General features: G+C 39.1%; 2 protein-coding genes across 4 annotated transcripts in view; one reads left to right on the forward strand and one right to left on the reverse strand.

Annotated features, from left to right (window-relative positions):
* Nucleotides 1-14,647, reverse strand: part of LOC110442581 (serine/threonine-protein kinase VRK1-like) — a 19,697-nt gene extending 5,050 nt beyond the window's left edge. For 2 of the 3 annotated variants that reach the window (XM_021486260.1, XM_021486261.1), the window contains exons 1-11: nucleotides 14,533-14,647; nucleotides 11,324-11,393; nucleotides 11,014-11,154; nucleotides 9,601-9,653; nucleotides 8,706-8,775; nucleotides 8,111-8,307; nucleotides 6,651-6,755; nucleotides 4,981-5,113; nucleotides 2,545-2,665; nucleotides 2,127-2,185; nucleotides 342-502 (exon numbers count right to left, since the gene is read on the reverse strand). In XM_021486260.1, coding sequence (XP_021341935.1) covers nucleotides 342-502; nucleotides 2,127-2,185; nucleotides 2,545-2,665; nucleotides 4,981-5,113; nucleotides 6,651-6,755; nucleotides 8,111-8,307; nucleotides 8,706-8,775; nucleotides 9,601-9,653; nucleotides 11,014-11,154; nucleotides 11,324-11,363 — 1,080 coding nt within the window. In that variant the 5' untranslated portion in view covers nucleotides 11,364-11,393; nucleotides 14,533-14,647. The other variant, XM_021486262.1, reaches the window with a different exon arrangement.
* A 109-nt stretch (nucleotides 14,648-14,756) lies between these two features.
* Nucleotides 14,757-18,535, forward strand: part of LOC110442584 — a 48,145-nt gene continuing 44,366 nt past the window's right edge. The window contains exon 1 of the mRNA XM_021486265.1: nucleotides 14,757-15,153. Within this exon, the coding sequence (XP_021341940.1) occupies nucleotides 14,880-15,153 (274 nt within the window). The 5' untranslated portion in view covers nucleotides 14,757-14,879. The remainder of the gene's footprint in view (nucleotides 15,154-18,535) is intronic.

Genomic DNA, 18,535 nt, shown 5'->3' on the forward strand with positions numbered 1-18,535 from the left:
CCTTTGGTGAGACAAGTCCTCTGTGAGACATATACCTTTGGTGAGACAAGTCCTCTGTAAGATATCTACCTTTGGTGAGACTGATTATCTCAGATATATCTTCCTTTGGTGAGACAAGTCCTCTGTGAGACATATACCTTTGTTGAGACAAGTCCACTGTGAGATATCTACTTTTGTTGAGACAAGTCCTCTGTGAGACATATACTTTTGGTGAGACAAGTCCGCTGTGAGATATCTACCTTTGGTGAGACAAGTCATCTGTGAGACATATACCTTTGGTGAGATAAGTCCACTGTGCGATATCTACTTTTGGTGAGACAAGTCCTCTCAGAGATTCTTACCTTTGGTGAGACAGGTCCACTAAGTGGTAAGTCTAGTTTCCATTCATCCTTCACTCCCAGACTTTTGAGGCCTTTTCTGAATAACGTTCTCATGCCTTCATAGTTGGGGCATTCTTCATATTGCAATTTCTTCACCATTTCAAAGTATTTTTGTACTTCATCTATATAATTCAAAAAGAAACGAGACCAAAAGGTTGTAACTTGGTAATACTGCAATGCAACATAACACTTGTACATTTTAATGAACTGAATCTGCAAATACTTATAAAAGATACTAATGCTTGATATGGGATCATGTAGGGATGTTTACTATTAAATTTCAGTAATAACTTTGATACTTAATACATTTCCAAAATACCTGTTATTCGGAATGCTTGACTAGCACAAAAAATAACACTTGGTAAGTTAGTCAGGACCAACATACTCATCCTTCTCAAAGTTTCAGTGAAATCTTTCTTATTATACTGGAGTTTACGTTTAGTGTAAGTTTACAATTAAATCCAAGATGAGCATTGTACATTTGTATGTTTATATAGCAATTCTTATCAACATGTGAATAAGAATGTATGTTGAGGATTAAATACTGAGAATTTCTTCAACTTTTGTCCTGTATGATTGAGTTTGAGTTAAACATTGGAAATCAAAATGACATTTTGCTTTCGGATTTACCCAAAAAGTAACACTACACTATCAGGACTATAAGTTGATCATTCTTGCCGAGTTTTACCACTTTGCCCTGTATGTTAAATTTTGAAGAGGTATTATCTGACAATGGTTTTAAAGGCCCCTCATGGGAGCCACAATGGATTTCTGATCAACATAAATAGTACTGTAACAACCACTTCTATTTCTAATCACCAGTCAATAGACCCTACCTAAGTATCACCAAAATCAGAACCGTAGTCTATAAGATCAAATTGTGTTTTTCAAATGGTGACTCTGAAAGCGATCGTTGATTACACAACAAAATTAACACACGGCTAGTACTACATAAGGAACTTCCCTACATTTTAAACTTACGCAAAAGGGGGAATGCACTGAATGTCTGTAGACTGTTTTGTCAGAGTAGATGCTGACCTCTATATTCTATCTATAGGTTTAACAATGAATACAATGCTGACCTCTATATTCTATCTATAGGTTTAACAATGAATACAATGCTGACCTCCATATGCTATCTATAGGTTTAACAATGAATACAAACTATCATTTTGATGCATTACATTCATTTTGTATATCTGACCAGTAAAAATATCTGTCTATATAAAAGCCTACACGAAATCTGTGGGCATGTTTGTATGTTGTACATTTAGTTTGGCCTTGTACTTACCAAGTACGCCACCATCAGTGTGGCCTTGTACTTACCAGGTATGTCACCATCAGTTTGGCCTTGTACTTACCAAGTACGCCACCATCAGTGTGGCCTTGTACTTACCAGGTACGCCACCATCAGTGTGGCCTTGTACTTACCAGGTACGCCACCATCAGTTTGGCCTTGTACTTACCAGGTACGCCACCATCAGTTTGGCCTTGTACTTACCAGGTACACCACCATCAGTTTGGCCTTGTACTTACCAGGTATGCCACCATCAGTTTGGCCTTGTACTTACCAGGTACACCACCATCAGTTTGGCCTTGTACTTACTAGGTACGTCACCATCAGTGTGGCCTTGTACTTACCAGGTACGCCACCATCAGTGTGGCCTTGTACTTACCAGGTACGCCACCATCAGTTTGGCCTTGTACTTACCAGGTACGTCACCATCAGTTTGGCCTTGTACTTACCAGGTACGCCACCATCAGGGAAGCATGCCTTCATCAAACTGGCAATGTTTTTGGTGTATCTGTATGAACAAGACAGAAGAAATATTTGAAGAAGATTTGAAAGTGTTGACAAACAACAATTTACTATTAACAGTTAGGTAAATAGATGACTCTACTACTACGGCCGGACTCTAGTATTCCTTGTGGAATTCGCCTGCTGGGCATCACAGAACTCTACTGAACTCTTTGCACGGACGTTGGATCTCTCACTTCCCGTAATTTACTATTATATAAACTACAGAACACTATAATCAGCTTTTTGATGTTCGTGCCAATACATAAGAAGAATATTTTTGTAGCATTTTTAAGACCTTAGACCTTGAACTCAAATTCAAAACTTCCTATGCATTATTCCAACATGTAACAACTGTCTACTTACTTGAACTTCTCCCCAGCTACATAGTCTTTGTTAGCTAGATTGTTTTCCCAAGGAAGACGGCTACACAGCCATTGTAGTAAACAGAAACCCAATATCTCCATGTCACCTCGACGTGATGGTGCTGTAGGAAAAAAAAATGTTATGGAAATTAACTGGATTTTGAAGGTTCTCTGGTACTTGACTGAAATTTCATTATAATATTGAATAATCTATGGAACAAATGCAGGATTCTGAATGGTTGAATATAACATCAAAGTTTTAATAATTTGACCTGTGTCACATTGAAAGTGGATCAAGGCTATTTCTTTGAATAAATCTGATAGCTATTCATCACAGCATGCTTCAAGACAAATATCAGGAGTAGGCTTCATCGTCTGTAGAATTTAATGAAAGTATAAATCTGACATGGGTTTGTGTCTGGAATTAATACTTTTGTTACATCATTTGGGCCTCCCTCTAAAAAGTATCTTCCACATTTTATTTTTTTAATATCAACGAAGAAATTTTATCTATATAACTTTTTTTCAACATGATGTTTAGACAGATCAACCTCAACTCAACTGGCATTACAGACAAGTGAAGTCAGGATGTTTTGGCCATGTTCTTAAGTTTTTGGAGTACAAAATTTCGCAGAGTTTGATCAATTCCCAAAATTTGTAAAATTTAAACCCTCATCAATATAAGCAACTATACAGTACTACCAGGTGAGTACTAGAGTACTGTGTGGTACGTACCTACTTCCAGGTGAGCGTCTGTATGTAAGAACTGTCTGGTACCTATCTACTCCCAGGTGAGCGTCGGTACTAGAGAACTGTGTGGTACTTACCTACTACCAGGTGAGCGTCGGTACTAGAGAACTGTGTGGTACCTATCTACTCCCAGGTGAGCGTCAGTACTAGAGAACTGTGTGGTACCTATCTACTCCCAGGTGAGCGTCGGTACTAGAGAACTGTGTGGTACTTACCTACTACCAGGTGAGCATCGGTACTAGAGAAATGTGTGGTACCTATCTACTCCCAGGTGAGTGTCAATACTAGAGAACTGTGTGGTACCTATCTACTCCCAGGTGAGCATCAGTACTAGAGAACTGTGTGGTACATACCTACTCCCAGGTGAGTGTCAGTACTAGAGAACTTTGTGGTACCTACCTACTCCCAGGTGAGCGTCAGTACTAGAGAACTGTGTGGTACCTACTTACTACCAGGTGAGCGTCAGTACTAGAGAACTGTGTGGTACGTACCTACTCCCAGGTGAGTGTCAGTACTAGAGAACTTTGTGGTACCTATCTACTCCCAGGTGAGCATCAGTACTAGAGAACTGTGTGGTACCTACTTACTCCCAGGTGAGCATCAGTACTAGAGAACTGTGTGGTACATACCTACTCCCAGGTGAGTGTCAGTACTATAGAACTTTGTGGTACCTACCTACTCCCAGGTTAGCGTCAGTACTAGAGAACTGTGTGGTACCTACCTACTCCCAGGTGAGTGTCAGTACTAGAGAACTGTGTGGTACCTACCTACTCCCAGGTGATTGTCAGTACTAGAGAACTTTGTGGTACCTATCTACTCCCAGGTGAGCATCAGTACTAGAGAACTGTGTGGTATCCTCCTCCTCCCAGGTGAGCGTCTGTACTAGAGTACTTTGAGGTACCTACTTACTCCCAGGTGAGCATCAGTACTAGAAAACTGTGTGGTACCTACCTACTCCCAGGTGAGCGTCTGTACTAGAGTACTTTGTGGTACCTACCTACTCCCAGGTGAGCATCAGTACTAGAGAACTGTGTGGTACCTTCCTACTCCCAGGTGAGCATCAGTACTAGAGAACTTTGTGGTATGTACCTACTCCCAGGTGAGTGTCAGTACTAGATAACTTTGTGGTACCTACCTACTCCCAGTTGAGCATCAGTACTAGAGAACTTTGTGGTACCTTCCTACTCCCAGGTGAGTGTCAGTACTAGAGAACTTTGTGGTACCTATCTACTCCCAGGTGAGCATCAGTACTAGAGAACTTTGTGGTATGTACCTACTCCCAGGGGAGTGTCAGTACTAGATAACTTTGTGGTACCTACCTACTCCCAGGTGAGCATCAGTACTAGAGAACTTTGTGGTATGTACCTACTCCCAGGTGAGTGTCAGTACTAGATAACTTTGTGGTACCTACCTACTCCCAGGTGAGCATCAGTACTAGAGAACTTTGTGGTACCTTCCTACTCCGAGGTGAGTGTCAGTACTAGAGAACTTTGTGGTACCTTCCTACTCCGAGGTGAGCATCAGTACTAGAGAACTGTGTGGTACCTATCTACTCCCAGGTGAGTGTCTGTACTAGAGAACTGTGTGGTACGTACCTACTCCCAGGTGAGCATCGGTACTAGAGAACTTTGTGGTACCTACCTACTCCCAGGTGAGCATCAGTACTAGAGAACTGTGTGGTACCTACCTACTCCCAGGTGAGCATCGGTACTGGTAAACTCTATGGTTCCATCGTGAGCCTTCCTTTTATCCTCTTTATATGCCTTGTGTACTCCATCTATCTGGTATTTCACAGCAAGTCCATAGTCCACAAGGTACACCTACAAGGTGCATAAGGAGTCACCTTATATTCAGTTTCTGACAAAATGGGTATCAATCCAACATATTCAATGTTTAAACCAACAAAAAATTGAGAATAACCATCTCTGTCTCCTGTCATATACAAGTATACGATTCAATGTATTAATACAAACTGTTCTGATGAAGTTAATTACTTCAGACATATAATGCAAACCAAAGCTGGCTGAATATGAAACACCAAGCAAAGAGACATGTATCAGGATAAAATATTCTTACATGTAATAAAAGTAATATTGAAAATAAGTCAGCAGTGGCAGGTCTATACCTCAGAGGCTAATTGTGGTAGCACGGTACTGTTTGTCTCTTCATGCAGAGCAAGCAAAGACGAAGTCCTCAGGGGTTATCGGTATGAGTTTATTCATCTCTTCATGCAGAGCAAGCAAAGACGAAGTCCTCAGGGGTTATCATTATGAGTTCATCTCTTCATGCTGAGTAATTGCATGTCTAGTTGTAGGGTGGGATATCTCAGGTGTTTCATGTTGAGACACAATGACTAAATCTAGGAAGGAGCAAAACCCACATGCTTATTTCAATCTAAAGCATGATTAGGCCCAACGCTGTGCACCCAGCAATTGTATATTGTCATAGGGTGGCATAATCCTAAGCTCAGATGTTATGATTCACCTGGAGACTATTCACTTTTTTCTTAATCCCCTATTAACAAAAATAACAGATAGAAGCATTCCTCACTCACTCAAAATGGTGAAAAAAAAGAAAAGTGTTCTAAGCACTCTTGTGTTGTATCTCCAATCAAGAAATTGAACAGTTTCATTCTGTTTGGCCTTTTTTTATTTGGGAGTTCCTTGACCATTTACCATAGCAGTGAGATATATATACGAAAGAAATATATTAATTATCATACACTTTATTTCTTTTTTTCTTTTTTTGGTCAGGATTTTTGTTATATTAATACTTATCTTCATCATTTCTGAAGATGATATTAATAATGTCCTCGATTACTTTAAAGTCCCACAATTAATCTATAACTGTCTTTGTATGAATATAGAAGAAATAACACAAATTTTACAGGAAAATAACTTTGAAGGCCTGTATACAGTAGAATAAAGTGGGACATTCTACCTTAATGTTTAAGGTTAACATGGAGAATAACGTGGGACATTCTAACTTAAACCTGTCTAAGGTTAACAAGGAAGCAATCCATTTAAGTCTTAACATAAAGAAGAATTCCCAAACTGTCTCAGAAAATATAGAAACCATCCTCTAAGAATGTTGAAGGTAAATAAAGAAGCACTCTTCTGAAGACTGTCCAAAGAAAACTGGCAAAACCCCCACTTAACTTAAAGTAAGTAAAATATTAAAGCACTCCTGACCCACATTGATTGTCTATAAGGAGTAGTCATTATCTAGAACAGGTCTTTTGCAGCGGAGCACAGTAAGCTCAAAAAGAAGGGGCTGTGCCCCAGGTTCTATTCAAGTTGTTTTTGTAAACTAAATGAAGACAAGCTAAACAATACCTTCACCCTGCTTGTGACTTACCTCATCAGGTTGTTGCTTGCCGCCTCTGAAGCCCAGTAAAATGTTGGAAGCCTTTATGTCGGCATGAACATAACTATTGTGGTGTATGTATTCCAAGGCATCTATCTGTTAAACACACATCAATGTTCAAACTTGTTGTTATTGGAAATGAAAACGGGAAGCATGGTTTACTACTGGTAAGTTGCTTTCTTTATATAAATCAAAAGAGTGAGAATTATTATGTCTCAAAACACAGAACCAAACACCTGCTGTCTATTCCTCATCCTGTGGACTTGTATTTTGGTAATTACCTAATAAACATTTCATTGAAGGAGAATTTAGCCAACAAAACAAGTGGGATAGATTAGCATAAGCTAAAGCTGTGTAGAACATGAGTCCCCGGGGGATCCTGGTGTCCACCATTGTAAGACCTTCATTGGTTCTAGATAGTTTGATTTTTTCTCTTATCCTAACAACAAGAACTGTTAAGGGATGGACAACTGACCAAAGATGAAAGGCAATTTCAACAGCTCACCATCTAATGATGTTTAATGAGTTTAAAACATGAGGACAATATATAACATGGGCCTAAATAAGCACAAAACTACAGTCTTGTACTTGTGAACAAGCAAGAGGCCCAGAGGGCCTGTATCGCTCACCTGGGTATCTAAGCTATCAACGCACAATTTTCTCCGAATGAGATCCAAGGGAATATGCCAGAACCAAAGGCCAATCCTTGAAGCATATCTGTATTAGATTTTTCATGCCCAACAATTTTTTTTTATGGTTATGGGTTAGGGATCTCATCTGTTTCCAAGCTGTGACTCAGAAACTAGGTCCCTAGGGTTGTAGCCAGACCCCAGGATAAATTCTAATATCATGACTGCATTCGTCTCTTTTTGCCCAGCATTTGTATTTATAGTTTTGGGATGGGGATCTCAACTGTTTCAAAGTTATGACCCAGGGGTTAAGTCTGCAAGGGTGGGGCAGACCCTGAGGTCAATTCTAATATCATGACTGCATTCGTCTCTTTATGCCCAACAATTGTATACATGTATATAGTTTTGGGGTGAGGATCTTAACCATTTCGAAGTTATGACCCAGGGGTTAAGTCTCCAAGGGTGGGGCAGACCCCAAGGCCATCCTGGAAGCAGTAGTTTCATCTTCAATAGCTTAAAAGTTACAGAACAGACTATATGTTACTGAAAATTATGGGCTTACTTTGACCTTGAGGTCAAAGCCACGGTGACCTATTGACAGTTCACTGCACACCGCCTGTGGGTGATGCTATACCACAAGTTTCATCAAGATATCTTTAACAGCCTAAAAGTTATGGCCTGGACAATTAATATTAAGAAGAACAAAAAGAACCAGTACATGAACTAAAACAATATGTTTCCCTTCATTCGAAGGGGAGACATAATTATTGCACAAGTACATCACTCATGTCAGTTTATCTTGACCTTTTTGCTGCTACTTACCATTCTCAGTGCCAGGCAGTATACTGTATGTGTATCAAAGTGTTTCCCTGATCCTTCAAATAGTTTTTGTAAATCTGAACCAAACCTCTCCATGACCATGAATCTGAACTGTACGTTGTCACGCATGTAGGAACCAGTCCCAATAAACTTTGGCGATCCAAGATATTTTTGCTTCTTCTGTGTTTTCCATGCTTCAACTTTAAATCAACAAGGACAAGGAAAAACTTTAAGCAGCCTCCTCACAACAACAACAACAACAAATTATTGATCCAACAGAATCACACTTAAAACAAAGGAGCTGGTAATTATCTACGAACATGTTTTTCTCCTGAAAACCACAAGACTCGGTGTCATCTAAGTAAGGGCATTTTGTATATCACTTTCACATTCTAAATTTTAAACTGTACATAAACATGTGCATCTGAGCAGATATTTGTTCATGATTTACTTGTTACCAATAATGGCAGTTCCATCACAGAAAAGACATCATCTTTTGTCTGTACCTTCAATGTTTCCATTGAATTCAACTTGTTAGTTTGTAATCAACATGAGCAAATCTTTGAACAAGTCTTAAATAAATCAAAGCACATCTTACTCATGTCTGCTTTGGCTACTCTTTGATAATAATGAAGTTCACAAAACAATGGTCCATTGGAATGTGGTTCCTGAAATTAAGTAAAAAACAAAAATCATTTTGGTAAGTGTTACCATGTACAGCTAACCAGGGTTAACGTTACAGCTATACAATGTACAATTATACAGGTATTCAAAGTTTAAATGAATAAAGGAAGTATCTCAAATATTCCATACAGACATTAGTAGATTTTTTTATGCCAATGATTTAAACCTTTTTAACAAAATGAAACATGAAAATGAGAGCATGTCTCAGCTCTCATCTGCCTTAGTGCTAGGCAGTATAGCTGTCAATCTTACACTCGGCTCATATCTGCTTTAGTGTTAGGCAGTATAGCTGTCAATCTTACACTCGGCTCTCATCTGCCTTAGTGCTAGGCAGTATAGCTGTCAATCTTACACTCGGCTCTCATCTGCCTTAGTGCTAGGCAGTATAGCTGTCAATCTTACACTCGGCTCTCATCTGCCTTAGTGCTAGGCAGTATAGCTGTCAATCTTACACTCGGCTCTCATCTGCCTTAGTGCTAGGCAGTATAGCTGTCAATCTTACACTCGGCTCTCATCTGCCTTAGTGCTAGGCAGTATAGCTGTCAATCTTACACTCGGCTCTCATCTGCCTTAGTGCTATGCAGTATAGCTGTCAATCTTACACTTGGCTCACATCTGCCTTAGTGCTAGGCAGTATAGCTGTCAATCTTACACTCAGCTCACATCTGCCTTAGTGCTAGGCAGTATAGCTGTCAATCTTACACTCGGCTCACATCCCATTACAACATATACGACTCTAAATAAAAAATCTTGTATCTTGTATCTGCCTAAGTGTTAGGCAGTATAGGTGTCAATCTTACAAAACTTACAATTTTCACAACATACGGAGCATTTGATTCAACAGCACATCCATTTTCATTTGCTGGAAAAAGAAAGAAAAGATGCGAAGAGTGAAATATATATTAAATAAACATAAATGTTTTAGATTGTTATACAGATCTACAATCATATTAATATACATACTGAGCAGTGATACTTTAGCTTTTGTTTTTTTTAAATTAAGCATGAAAATGTTAATTTATTTTTATCAATTATTTCCTTCATCTTTCAGCAATCTACAAGTGGAGTACACTCTATAGTAGGCTTGTCACAAATCAGAAACATTTGCTTTTTAAAAAATAAACCAGAACACATACAGGTCAGCAAGGGCCCTGCCATGCGCCTGACTGACCTCCTTCCTCTCGGTCTATTTTTAATAACAGTAACCTTGATTTTTACCTTAAAAACAAACTTGTTTAAACCCCTATTATACATCTACATATCACAGTCTATCACCGTGTCAAAAGATCAGTCTTGGATTCTCGGAGATAAGAAATGTAACCACCTCCCCCACATTCTTTTTTTTTAGAAACATTGACCTTGACCTTTGATACTTTAAAACCCTTCTTGTACATCTACATATCACAGCTTATCCCCCAACTGTCTATTTTTAGTAACAGTAACCTTACAAAATGTTTAAACCCCTATTGCACATCTACATTTCACAGTGTATCACCTTATCAAATTTCAAAAAGACTAGAACACTGACAAGTCAGTAAGGGCCCCGTCTCGTGGCAATATATCCCCCATAATCATCAAGAAGCAATCTGCCCATACAGCTGAGCTTGACGTTTGACATTTGGACTTCAAAAAGAATCGCAAGGAAGCAAAATACACATTTTACATGTACTATGATGTGAGTCTTGTTTCCTTCCACCTCCATATTGGCTGGGCTAACAGAAATGTAAATACCGGTGCAATACTCATTTGTTAGCTTTGATTTGTTTTATTTCACCTTATATACCTCCTCCATCAAGAGCCAGGGTCAAAGTCAGAGATCCACCTTGGCTCCGATACGGGGCCCTAATTAGTCTTTTGGTTTCTGAAATAATCTTCAGAAACAAAATTGTGGACAGACAGACGGACAGCATGATTACTAGTATTAGTAAAGGGCACACGCATCTCTGAAGCAGGGCCCCAATAAAATATGATATGCCCAAGTACAATCATGCTAAAAACCACATTAAAGTATGAGAAAATATCAGATGGCCAGATCTAGATGAGTTAGTGATATAAAACAAGTTCAATTGTTATATTGCACTTCTTATATTTCATAAATTGCAATTAACAGACATATAAAATAGCAAATAAGAAACAAACACTCCTATTTAAAAGTCCTGATATAAAATTTGATTATTACTACTACTGGGGTATCTAATTAGCACTGTTGCGTATGCTCCTACCCAGATATATGAGACCAAATCCTCCCTGACCAATCTCCTTTCCAAGCTTCCATTCCTTTTTCCGTAGATCTGTTAGAATCGTCCCATGTGCAAAGGAATCTGGCAATTTCTGAGCTTTAGGTCCTCTAGGCTTTTTGGCACCTTAAAGAGAGAATTTCACATTTAAAAAGACAGTAAATTGTTGAAAAAGAATAATCCTGAGAGTCCTCTTTATCAAATAGGACTTTGTTTCCTATATATTATAAGTACTAGTACTGTATAAATACCTTTCTTATGACTAGGAGACACAAAATAAAAGAAGAAATATTACCATTACTAGCACCAGCAGCTGAAGCTTTCCCTCTAGGCATGATTGACAACAAGTTGGCCAAATACTGCAGCTGAAAATTAAAAACAGCTGTAAACAAAACAATGTCTCAATTAATCCTTAACTTCTATTGTCTGGTAAATCTTTGATACCACATGCAGTTGGCCATTTTAATACTATAGTAAAATGTGCATGTGTATGCATTAATCTGGATAGATCATAAATGTGAGACAGTTATAAAGAGAAATATAGGAAGTAATAACATTCACATAAATTCTACAGATTGCTGATGCATAATATACTACACTAACAGAGGCGGATCCAAAGGGGGGGGGGGGCAGCGTATGTGACTAGTGATTCTAGTTGTGTATTACACTGTCCAAGCCACATACCGACGTCCCAACCAATTCCACCAGGTTTAAAGCTGATGTCATGTATCATGTATGCATGGTCGGAGTGTTGTATTCTTTGTTTGTATATACATGTACCTGTACTGTATAATTTGCACTGTATATATATGCACTGTACTGATAAACTGCAAGGTTTAAGGTAATAAAGAATGAATTAATGATACAAGTGTTGACAATATAATTGATATCTTCCAATCATGCATCAATTAAATGGGTCAGTGAACCATGATACAGACTTTTTTACCTGCATGGTCAATGGTCCTTGATAGCCACAGGGCATAGGTGTTACGCTTGCAAGAAGAACTGACATAACATTTTAATGCTTTAAAGTCGGGAATCATTTTGAGAGAAATATGGCAGTAAATAAAGTACCAGGCCTAGTTGATATCACATGCTGTAACCGGAATTGGAAAAGACTTATATATCAGTTTAAGCCGGTTGTCTAATCCTTTTGGAAAAAATAAAATATCTTGAATTGAATGTCAGTAAATAGACGTTAGCACATTAAAACCATGTTTGTTATAAATACCTGGTAAGCATTGGATCCAATGATTGGTAGCGTTTATCCATGCAATTTTATAATTTTAATGCCAAAATTAAATACATATTGCACTTGAGTTTTCTTTATAAATATATATGAACTACTCTACTAAAAGGTGATCAGTATCCTGTGCCCACTGATTTTATCACTTCATGTTGGGACAAGATATTATCTTTTTATGTTAATAAAGTCTATTCCGATAATTTTTTCTTGCATGATAAACTAGCAGATAGCAACAGTAGCATATTTATCAGAAAGCAAACAAGGATAATCTTTTCAAAGAGTTTGAGAATTGAAATAAATAAATTACCAAAATAAAATGTATACATTAATTATTCTTTCAACTCTTGCATTTTACAAGAGAAAAAGCAGAATTCAAGAAAGATTTTGATATAGACCCTTGAAAAAGTAAAGGGCAAAGACCGGTATCTACCTTAGTTTTGTGCAACATGTCATATGATTTAGACCACATTTGTCGCAAAATAAACTGGAAATCTAGAATGGTTATACACCCCCCTGAACAAATTCTGGATCCATCCCCGAATAATAACACCTATATGCAAGAAGAAAGGGGATAAACTTCATATAGAGGGATATCTGTGATGCCAGTCATATCCAGGCTCATTGAGTACATTGTATATTCTGATGGATAATCAACATTGTGGTTGACTTCAGTAAGCTGGAACATTATACCTAGAAACCAACTAAGGGAGTCCTACCTGAAATACTCCAAAATTACTATTCATTCATTCTTTATTAGCCAAAAGCATGTAGACTTTATAGGTACAATTACCAATATGAGAGTATTTGATCAATCCATTCATGGGATATTGAAGACCAGCTACATGTACATGTAGTGTGCATTGACCAAACAAACTACAGTAGCTTTCCCGAGGTAGAACATAAAAAGTGTAACCGAGAAGAAAAATGCACGACCAGACTGGGGTTCAAACCCAGGAACCTTCAAACTCTAAACGGACACTCTAACAATTGGGCTACCTGGTCACCAATGATCGACCCAGTCAAGTTCCGCTACATTTACAACCCAGGTTGGGGCATACCCTTGCCAAGCAGTACACCAAATGCTTTAAACAAGGGTTGCATGGTCACAGGCACCACTGTAACAGGAGAGGAAATATGCACGACCAGACCAGGGGTTCGAACCCAGGACCCTCTGCACTCTAGACGGACGCTCTACCAATTGAGCTACCTGGTCACCAGCAATCATCCCAGCCAGTTCAGTTCTGCTACAATAGTAATAACGCTTGCCCGTGACACCACCAGTTTATTGTTATTTCAATACTCTCAATTTTAACCTGTGCAATAGTCATTAGCATGAACTTTTATCATGTACTGTGTGTAAATGAGTGTAAATATCTTTTATGGTGAAGGGATCCACTATAAATATTGTTTGTTACTCCAATAAACTGGAGGTTCTCCTTATCCAAGGAGGGAAATCATTGACAGGACAGAACTGAACAGTGTACATGTGGTATTATAACGGAAAGCCATTTAATATCCTCTATGTATTTTATAGTAGGAGAGAGCATTTTACTCTCTATGTAACTATATACCAAAGAGAATCTTCTGCTTCGCAGGACAATTAACGGGCGTGTGGTTAAGGCGTCTAATATTTTACTTCCACTAGCTCTCCATCCACTTGGTGACAGGTTCAAGGCCTATGTGGGGCAGTCGATCGCCATGTACTGGCTGTAGGTCGGTGTTTTTTCTCCAGGAACTTGGCTTTCCTCCACCACCAAAACCTGGCATGTCCTTAAATGACCATAGCTGTTAAAAGGACGTAAAACACAAACAAACGAAACCAAACCTTGCAGGACAAGATAAGACAATTCCCTCCGCATTAAAGCCATTTTGGTCTCTGTGGAGTATAACATTTCAACATAGCTAGGGGAAGCAATATTTATGCAAACAGAAAGTAGGAACATATGTGCCAAATTTTGTGTTACATTAATTTCTTTCCGTAGGGTTTGGACCCCAATGACGGTCCGAAATATAGCATTATCCGACAGTCTGGTTACAGATCTTCTTCCAGTAATTGCCTCCATCAACAGGTTGATGTCTCTGCAATATGTCGCAGTTTCGCATGTGATATGACTAACAGATTTCCATAACAAAACACTGATCATCTTTCTTGAAATGACGGGGTACCATAGTCATCGTTCATGGACAATATATACCCTATATATTATATACTTTGTCGGTCCTGATCATACATTTATTTGTTTAAGTTTTTATCTTACCCGCTTGCTTGATAATAATTGCCAAATGTATTTTCCTATTGCATGTTTCTTCGGTGAAATATGGGTTCAAAACAAAAACAAATCTGCAACTTCCGTCATGCGTTTCAAAAAATCCGCCAAAGAGGTTATGAGAACTGCCATATCATTGGTTAATGTTTTGTTGAAATAACCAATCAATTCTCCGTTCACAACTTTGTTTAATTTACGTCAAGTGCGCTTGCGTGAAGCAAACATGGAGGATGCACGAGTCGGATGAGGTGGCTAGACGTAGATTATTTATTTTCATTTTATACCAAATGAACCAGTGGTTTGAAACAAATGAACTTACGAAGATGTAAAAGGAGAAAATGACGGATTCTTCAGAGACTGCGGACTCTGTCGTCATAAGTGACACGGGGGATACTCGCTGTGTCCGGCCAGCTGGAAGTGGAACTGCCCCCTCGATGGACGACTCGGATATGCAGGAAGTAAACAAATCTGCTACAGGTGCTGAATCTAACTCGACCGAAGATACGCATGATGGAGACAACAAAAAGATAGGGACAACGAAGAGAAATATATGTTTTCGCGAACCACACGCCCTAGCAACCTATTCGGAAGCACCTGATCCCTGGAAGAATGGTAAATGTCAAATGGGAGATCTGTCAAATGACAAATGACATTTCTCAAGGTCTATATTTCATACCATTTTACTGTCTTGATATCCATGTAGTCAGTACACATCTTTGGATGGACATATCCTGTTAGCGTGAATGCATTTCTCGCTTCATCCATAGAAATACTATCATCTTTTCTCACCAACTTGTTTTCTTTACAAATGGTGTTGTGCTTATGATTTTGTACAAAGTAATCATTGTGATTAAATAATACTTTTTAAGATCAGAAATCAATCCTCAAAACTTCAATGTTTAAAGAAATAAAGGCTAAACTGATTTTTTTTTAGTATAACTTAAAAACGGCCAATGATCTGAGTCAGGAGGTCCATACCCGGTTGTATATATGCATATGCTTGACCTCAAAGCTAACTAATCTTCAAGTCATTTGGTATTTCGTTCCATGTACAGGTAGGTGGTCCTTGGAAATCGGAGAAAGGGCCGGTTTCCAAAACGGCCCCTTCTCTGATTCAAATTTCTTGTTGGTGGTGCATTGCCCATGCCGTTGTGGTCACAAATCTATAAAGTATAAAGATTTAGGTCACTTGGTTTGTTTTTTATGGCTCCTCAAAGTTGTACCTTTCAGAAGCTGTCTAAGTGTTGATAAAATGTGCATGTTATGTAAAATATTAATGAAAATCTAATCAAATGATGGTCACCGTAAAGAATACATTCATGGCATGATTGTGACAAAAAATCATGTTTCCATCGCGCCATTTGGCTGTTTTATGGAAGAAACAATCTCAAAAATGCCATTTTCGATGATAACATTTTAGACACAAAAACTGTGTTTTTTAGAGAATACACCCTTTTATGGGCGTTGGATGCAAACCAATTTTTATCCTATTAAACAGTACGTAATATGCTATTGATGAGAGGAAAAATCATCAAAATGTAAGTGGTGGAACATTTTCAAATGTTGGGTTGAATTAGCCTATGGTTGAATTGCCGATTTTCGACTTTCTTTAGATAATTAACAAAAAAACGAGAGTATTTGCTCGGTATGTTGAGAATATGTACACAGATATGAAAAAAAGTGAGAGAAACACTTTTTCATAAAAAAAATCCAAGATGGCTACTTCACAAGTCCCCGTGGTTGAAGACATTGGCTGACAAATAGACAGAACAACAAACAAAACGTGTTCCTTATGATTTTGGTTGGTTTTCGCATTTACGGGAGTGTTCATAGCTACGGGCGATTGTATAATACCTATATTTATAAGTTTGGTTAGTCACATGGTAACGGGGATCTTTCATATCGAGCCCCAAACATACTTTCGACATATGCACTCCGTTGCCGCATGGAAAACTATTTCAAGTTTTGTCGGAATTTCTTTACCTGTGGTTGTAATGGTCGAGGGTTTTCCAGCGTCCTGTAATACCCAAGGTAGTACAAGATACTGGAGATGTGCGCACACATTCCCATCGTTCTCTCTCCAACTGGGCACTGGCAGTAGTAGTCCTTTATTGGGGCCTCAACATCGGGTGAAACGGTGAACCGTATCCAAACGTTATATTTCGTTTGGCTTTTGTGTCGAGAATGTATTTGACATCGGAGAAGGTCTGGGGAGTGCTGGTAAAGCCACACCTCATAGTCTCCGTCATCACTTAAATGTTCGGCGATGTAACCAGGAGCCAGAGATATCTGATACGTTCCACACGTAATGGTTCTCAAGTAATCAAGATCGAGACGGGGAAACAGTACGGAAGATGCATCCATCTTGACAAACTCGGACCTTGCCCGTCTAGATAGATCCGGATCTGTCTTGACTCTCTGAGCTAAACCATTCGGTGTTGTCAAACGGTCCTTCATACGTTCAGCCATTAGCCTATCTTTGGCATCTCTCTCTGGAGATCTCTGGTAGATCGGTCCTCTAATACCATTCAGACAGGCTGTGACGGTTCGAAGCAAAGCCTCGATGACATTGATAAAGCTGTTAGACACCAATTGCGTTCGGAAGAACGTCCAGTGTTTCAGACGACCATGATAGGATTCCACAATCCACCTCGATTTGGTGATAGTTCTGTCAAGATTTGCTTGGACGTCAGAATGTTGACTTTGACCGGGTTTCAGGTATGACGGCATGCTAGCATTGAGGCCAGAGGCTTCGAGAACTGGTAGGACATCTCTAAAACCTCGGTCAACGACAACGTTGTCGTCTGGTTGTAGCCAAGTAACTAGCTTGTCCATGACTTTTTTTGTAATTGTAGCATCATTTTCGCTGCCAGTGAATGGTCCTACTGTGTCCAGAATGTAGCCATCTGGTAAGGCGATGCTCATGAATTTGAGATAGTTTCTCTTCTTCTGGCCACAGTAGGACATTCTCTGGAGCTTGTGGTCGGAGCTTTTCTGGATATAAATATAGGTGCCATCTAATATGGCAGTGGCTTTATCTCCAAAAAATGCTTCTGAAAAGACAGTATTGTGCCCGAGCAACTGTTCTCTTGTCAAGTGATCCGGACCTAGAAATTGTGGGACTATCGATGTGTCTAATGCCTGTACTATGGAGTGGAAAGTTTTGGACACACTTGACTTGGAAATTCCAAAAAGAGAAGAACACTGACTCCAGGAAATGTCGGTTTTCAGTTTTACCCAGAACAGTAATAGAGCATCGTGTGTAGTCTTGGTATATATACCAGATGAAAGATATGGGGAACAGTGCGAGTGGATTTCGAGGAACTGATCTTTGGACCAACCTGTCCAGGCCATGCATGCCGAGTCATCAAGAGAAGAAAAGCTTATTGTAAACGCAGACTGGTTCTGTGAAAGGACGTGCGACACCTCTAGGAGGTCATTAATGATTTCGGACGATTTTGATGGTAACTGAGATTCCAAGGAACCTCTACCATCAAGGACAACCTCTGTAGACGGATCTAAGTCGTTACCAATAAGGTGAATGGAGCAGACGCGGGATGAGGTGGGACACCACAGTTTGTGTGAATAGATCAGGTGATGTCTTGCACGTTTTGGTAAGACTGATGATTTTGTTCCATTTCTTGCAAAGGTAACAAGACAGAGACAGCATTTTTTGTGTGAAGATGATCCATTCAAAAGATCATGAAGGGTCAGCAACGGCAGGATATGGGACGGGGAGTCGTCTTCTTCCTCTATTTCCTGGTTCTGCTCGGGTTCAGGTTCAGGCTGATTTTTGTTCCGAAGATACTTCATGTAGCACTTCTGGCAAATAAGTGCTTGTTCCTTTGCTGACATCAATCCTTGTTGCACCAGCGTATCTAGGAGCCATTTATATTGTGGACTATTTACATTGCGTGCACTTCTGTTCTTATTGCCACTACGTTTCTTGAAGTATACTTGACACCCTTCTCCAACACATTTACCCTCCATCTTG

The sequence above is a fragment of the Mizuhopecten yessoensis genome, unplaced genomic scaffold (genome assembly GCF_002113885.1).
Source record: "Mizuhopecten yessoensis strain PY_sf001 unplaced genomic scaffold, ASM211388v2 scaffold716281, whole genome shotgun sequence".
Taxonomy (NCBI): Eukaryota; Metazoa; Mollusca; class Bivalvia; order Pectinida; family Pectinidae; genus Mizuhopecten; species Mizuhopecten yessoensis.